At 34.4% G+C, this 6,079-nt stretch overlaps 1 protein-coding gene across 1 annotated transcript; it reads left to right on the plus strand.

The window, feature by feature from the left end:
- Window positions 1-988: 988 nt before the first annotated feature.
- LOC128509081 (interleukin-8-like) lies at window positions 989-2,414 on the plus strand. Its single transcript, XM_053480652.1, has 4 exons — window positions 989-1,052; window positions 1,336-1,471; window positions 1,815-1,898; window positions 2,271-2,414. Exons 1-4 carry the CDS (start codon window positions 989-991, stop codon window positions 2,281-2,283), a joined length of 297 nt encoding a protein of 98 aa, XP_053336627.1. The 3' UTR covers window positions 2,284-2,414.
- The last annotated feature ends 3,665 nt before the right edge of the window (window positions 2,415-6,079 follow it).

Raw genomic sequence — 6,079 nt, forward strand, 5'->3', positions numbered from 1 at the left:
TGTTTATTGTAGACAACCATACAAAGGTAATTGTTACTAAGCCTGCCCTGGGTAACTAATTGTCTTGTATGACTAGTTCTCATATCTTCTTCTCCATAAAACATGTTAATGCTCAGTAGTACACATATATGGTTTTTTAATGTATTTGCATTGTACTAAAATGCATTCTTTTGCCATATACAGTATCCCAAATCACTATGGCCGATAAAAATGCAACAAAAAAAAAACAACTACTTTTTTTTATGAGCTGTTAGTGCAGTATATAGGCCCGTGGCACAGCCTAAGCTTTTATCCTTAATGCTTTTTTCCCCCTCACGTTACTTTTACTTTCATATCTTAAGTAGTTTTGAAACCAGTACTTTTACACTTTTACTTCAACTTCAACAAGTAAAAAGCTCGAGTTGATACTTTAACTTCTAAAGATGTCTTTTTAAATCCTAATATCTATACTTCTACTCAAGTAATGAATGTGAATACTTTTGACACCACTGGATATAATACAGCCAAGTATATGCTGATAAAACTTTTTTGCAACTGCAATGTTAAATACTTTTAGTTTGATATACTGAATAAAGAATTAACATTGAAAATTGAGGTCTGACTATAGAATGTGTGCTGCCGTATACCTACCATAATTTAGACACATATACAAAGGAAAGTATATAAATCTTATTGTCAGTGTACGTACATAAATAAAGCAAAGGTTTTAAAGTAGTATAGATTTACTTTCTTCACTAACTGTTTTAGAATGGCTGACTAGTCAGCAAATTCTTTTGCAACATTATGAAAAAAACAGAAATACATATATACCATTTTGCAGATTTTGCAGATTTCCTCTCCTGTTTCCAGTCACACTATTATAATTTTGTTTTTCATCTATAATTATCAGTTGAGAAGTTCCATTACTTCCCTTTCCAAGCATCCTTATAAACCAAGCAAAGCAGCCTGTTAGTCCCATATCCACTCCACTGCCACCCAAACCATCATCATGCCTCTCAGTGCCAACCTACTGCTGGCGGCAGCTGCCCTGTGCTGCTTCGCCACCGTGTTTGGTAAGAGACTATTTTGTATTTATTTATTATCATTTTCATCAGTGCATTACCAGTGCTTTTAGCTATAAAACTTTGTAATTTGATAATGATGAAACTTTCATGTGCAACATTAATGGCTAATGTGATTTCAAGAGATTTTTAGGAATTAGTTTTGTGTTTAGGAATTTGCATTATGTCATTGCTAATTCATTTGAATTCCACATGACTCCCAACTAGGTGTATGAAACTGTTTTTTAAACTGCGGCATCCTCTTATGTTTTCTGTCTTGTAACTTTTTTTGCAGCTTTTCCTATGGAGGAAATAACCGAAGATGACCAGTGCCGCTGTTTAGTCACCACAGACACCTACATCAACCCTCGATTGTATCAAAGAATTGAGATCATACCTGTCGGGCCAAGCTGCCGCCACACTGAAATTATGTGAGTCAGGGGGAAATGTATGGATTTGCCTAAAAACACTGGCTACTTCCAATGTTACATGCCAGTGTGCTTATTCTACTGTATGTGATAATCATATGTATTATAACAGGCTGTGATTATGCATTCTGCTATTGTTTTAAACAGATGGCCACACACTCAATGCCAATTTTAGCTACCTTATCTAGCATAGTAATTAATATTAAGTGAAAAACTGATGACTTCCAAAGTATATCACATAAAGACCAGTTTTAAAAAGCATTATTAAAGAACAACTGGGTTAATCATTGTCATTTTTAACTAAATCGAATGTATATTAGTGCTCATAGATTTTTCCCCCTCTCAGTATCACCCTGAAGAACACCAACAAAGTAGTGTGTGTGGATCCTGAGGCACTGTGGGTCCAACAATTCCTCAACAGAGTCATAAGGTAAGTCATTTATGTTTAGAAACAGTTGCTTTGCACTAATAATGATGTTATTATTTAGTTTGACATTTTGCTATAATTTTTATTTTTGTCCTCTTTGTAGATATGACAACACTGATAATGATAATAATTAACTTGTGGTCATGCCACAGCATTCAACTTTAAGATTTAAATAGAAAAATGCATTCCATGTTTTTCTTTAATAAATAAAATATTTTTTATATAAAGTTGCCTTAATATAAGAGGAATAAAACACCAGTACTGTTATCATGTCAGGCTGCCAGTTATACACCATAGACATTCGTAGAATAACCATGTAACAGTTTATTTATTAAATATGTACTATGTTTGCTGATGTGAGCTTTGTCTTTGCAGGAAAGGTCCGTAAAAGTGAGAATCCCCTGTCTGAGGATGACGACACGTGCACACTTTCTCTTTAGTCAAAGTGGAAGCGAGCTCAGTTTCTGATGTAATAAAGATGCAATACTTTTTTTTATAAATTTCATCTTACACAGCAAACCTTTCTCCTCTCTTATTTCAATTTCACACACACATACATAGACCTTAACGGAAGGACTGTTTTGTCAGAAAAATTTGCAAGAAACATTGCTAATGACACTCTACTAATGGCATACTAACAGAATCACTGCTGTAAAACAAACAAATGAACCTGCACTTTACCTTTGAAAAGAATCACGACAGAGCAGTGTTTCTGTGTAGAGTAGAGTGTGTGTATTTGTGTGTAAAGCACACACACACTCTTAAGGCGAGAGAGAGTCTGTTGACCGGCACGGTGTCAAATTACGCGCGCGCACACATAACGACAGGCTGAGGGAGAAAATAAATTTTTAAGCCTCTAATGAGACTTTCATTTGCTTTACGCGCCGCACACACGTGTGTTATAAAAAACAGTACATGTGCGCTGTACACATGCGCTTACAAACACAAAATAAAATATGTTTTACGCACACACATGGACACAGTGTTATAGTAAACAGTACACGCGTGCATGGACATTGATTATACCAGTGAGAGACGTGCGCAGTCGTGATCACGTGATGATCGGCGGCAAAACAAGAAGCGCATGTGTGATACATGATACTCGGTACTCGTGAACCAAGACTTGTTGATTTTTAATAAAGGCAAACTTTATTATAAGTCTTTGTCTTGTGGAACACTCACAAACCTCGTTACTTGCAATCCGAGGTTTCACTGTACTATGAAAAGTATTTAAAACTCATCTATGGTGGATAACTGAATAAATAATTCCAAAGCGAATGCAGATATTTATAGAAATCCTCCATATTGATATAGATATGATAGATAACTTTATAAAATGATAGGATCAGATGATTTTTAGTCTGTTTTTACACAAAAACCACAGAATTAAAATGGAGCACTATTTTTACACGACTTTATAGATAAAAGACATAAGATGTGGAGCTTCATGAAGTATAACATAGGCTGAGAGCATTAAACTTTTATTATGTATGCATTAGATAGTTCATAGAGCTAAATTGCTCTTATTGAGTACATTCTATCTTTTCTTTAAAGTGATTTTAAAATGCACATTATTCTACATTAAAGAAGTAGTACAATAAACTAAGTTAGCTAATGTGAGTTTCGTTTTTGAAACAACAGAAAACATATGATGAGCTGAGAATTGCCACCTTGAAGACCACGATATGTGCACACTTTCTCTTCAGTCAAAGTGAAAATAAGCTCATTCTCTGATGTAATACAGCCAAGTTTATGCGAATAGAATTTTTTATTTTAAAATGCAACTACAATGTTGAAAATGGTTTTGGTTTGATATACTGAATGAAGGACTGCCATCAAAAACTAAGGCCTGACTATAGAATATGTGCTTCCTTTACTTACCATAATTCACACACACATATAATGCAAAGTATATAAAACTCATCTTTATAAATAAAAGAAAGGTTTTGTCTCTATGTTGGTCAGAACTAAGTTGTATCTTTATGTTCCATTGGAGGAGATTGAAACTAGTCTCAAAATATTTTCGGTCTGTCTATCTGTATGTCTGTCCAGCTAGATTTTGTCACAGTATCAAGCAAATCTAGCTGGACAGAATTTAATGAAACTAATGCAGTACTTGGATATCTGCCTGAAATTTAACCTGCACCATAAGACAAATCAAAATGTTGAGTAAAAGCGATGTTATAAAGAGTTATGTGCCGGATTTAATCATCTATTTTAAAATAAGCTGCTAATAAGCTACTTGCTCAATGTAAACAACACCTGCACCAATAAATATTCATTAGTAAAGCTAAACTGAATATTTGAACTGGGATTAGTTCATATTTTCAGAGCTGAAATAACAGCGCTGAAGAGGTACAAGTGAATTTTAACATGCTGGAGTAATTTTAAGATAAGACTTGATCTTTATCCAATCTACTTTTTCCATTTCTCATTTATAATTTACTCTCTGAATAATGAACAGAGAGTGTATTTGACTCAACACAGTTGACCACCTATGGATTTTGGTCTATCATGCTAAACAGTGCTCCAATCTTGGGTTTTCCTCAGTGTGAAATAACTTATTTTTTGTTTTACTTCACTAACTGTTTTAAGAATGTGACTAGTCAGCAACATGATTTAAAAAAATGTAAAAACAGAAATACATATATACTTTCTCCTGCCATTTTTTTTTTTTCAGATTTTCTCTCCTGTTTCCGGTCACGCTATTTTGTTTTTCATCTATAATTAACAGTTGAGAAGTTCCATTACTTCCCTTTCCGAGCATCCTTATAAACCAAGCAAAGCAGCCTGTTAGTCCCACACCCACTTCACTGCCACCCGAACCATCATGCTCAGGCTGCAGGTTGTACACTAGTCATGTGTTAGTGTCTTTTTTGTTGTTATTTATAGATTTATTTGTGAAATATATAGCATGTAAGCTAATGTTAAAGTTGTTTTTTTTTTTTTACTGCTAGTGTTTTCTTTAAAATTACAAGAAAAAATTTAATACTGTATACAAAGGAAAATACTGTATATAAAACTCATCTTCAGTGGATACCTGAATAAATATTTTGATGGAAAACTTTATAAAATTGAATGATCAGGTGATTTTTAGTATGTTTTTACACAAAGACCACAGAATTAAAATGAAGCACTATCTTGTACACATGACTGTATAGATAAAAGACATAAAAGATGTGGAGCTTCCTAAGTATGAGAGATTGGCACTCTGTCCAGGGCATACCCCACCTCGTGCTCTCCTGGGATAAGGTCCAGACTCCCGGCGACACTGTATACAAGATTAGGCGGTATAGACAATGAGAGATGACGAAAAGTTAAACTGTACACCATCTTACACTTTTAAACTTTAGTTTCTCTTATTAGTGTAATGTGACTAAATAATGAACATTATTTATGTTATCTGTGCCACTGGATGCAGTGCCAGATGTGTATTGCATCAGACTAGATTCCCTCCACACTGCAATCATGAAGTCATTTTGACTTTGGCCTTAGCATAGCTTTGGTTCCATATGAACTGGTTTAAGTTTTTGAAATGGTTCCTGAAATTTTGAGAATGGCCAGAGTAGTTGGAGCTGACATGAAGTGGATAAAACTGCTACAGTAACTCCAAAATCTACTCTTTACAACTGCGGTGTGTGTGTGTGTGTGTGTATGTATTATTATGACTGTGATATAATATATGATTATATTATATACACTGCATATAATATAATCATATATTATAGCCTCAACAGTCAGGGAAGATCTTGACCCAGTCAACCACCTATGGGATTTTGGACTATCATGCTGAACAATGCTCTTACGTTGGCTTAAATGGGCTTTTCCTCTTTTTCTGTTATCCACTTGTGTATTAAATAATTTATTTATGGTTTTCCTTTGTCACTTAATAGTCCACAGCCCGACAATCTTACAGTGAAACCGGAACAGATAAACTAGGTCATTTTACTTAATTTACTGGATCAAGCGGGGAGATCTCCTTTCAATAAAAAGCTTACGAGAGCGTAAAAAGTATTCGGTACATGGTCATACTGAACTGAACTGAGAAAAAAATAAATTATTAGGCAACCAGAAAGCTTCTGTCCAGTTTTAGTTTTACTTCCTTTAACTATGTCTATAGGCATTCTAAGAATTATGCAAGAATCGTAGAAAAGAAGGCAGGCGCTGAAGATGAAGTGTCAGCA

This window comes from Clarias gariepinus, chromosome 21 (genome assembly GCF_024256425.1).
Source record: "Clarias gariepinus isolate MV-2021 ecotype Netherlands chromosome 21, CGAR_prim_01v2, whole genome shotgun sequence".
Lineage (NCBI taxonomy): Eukaryota > Metazoa > Chordata > Actinopteri > Siluriformes > Clariidae > Clarias > Clarias gariepinus.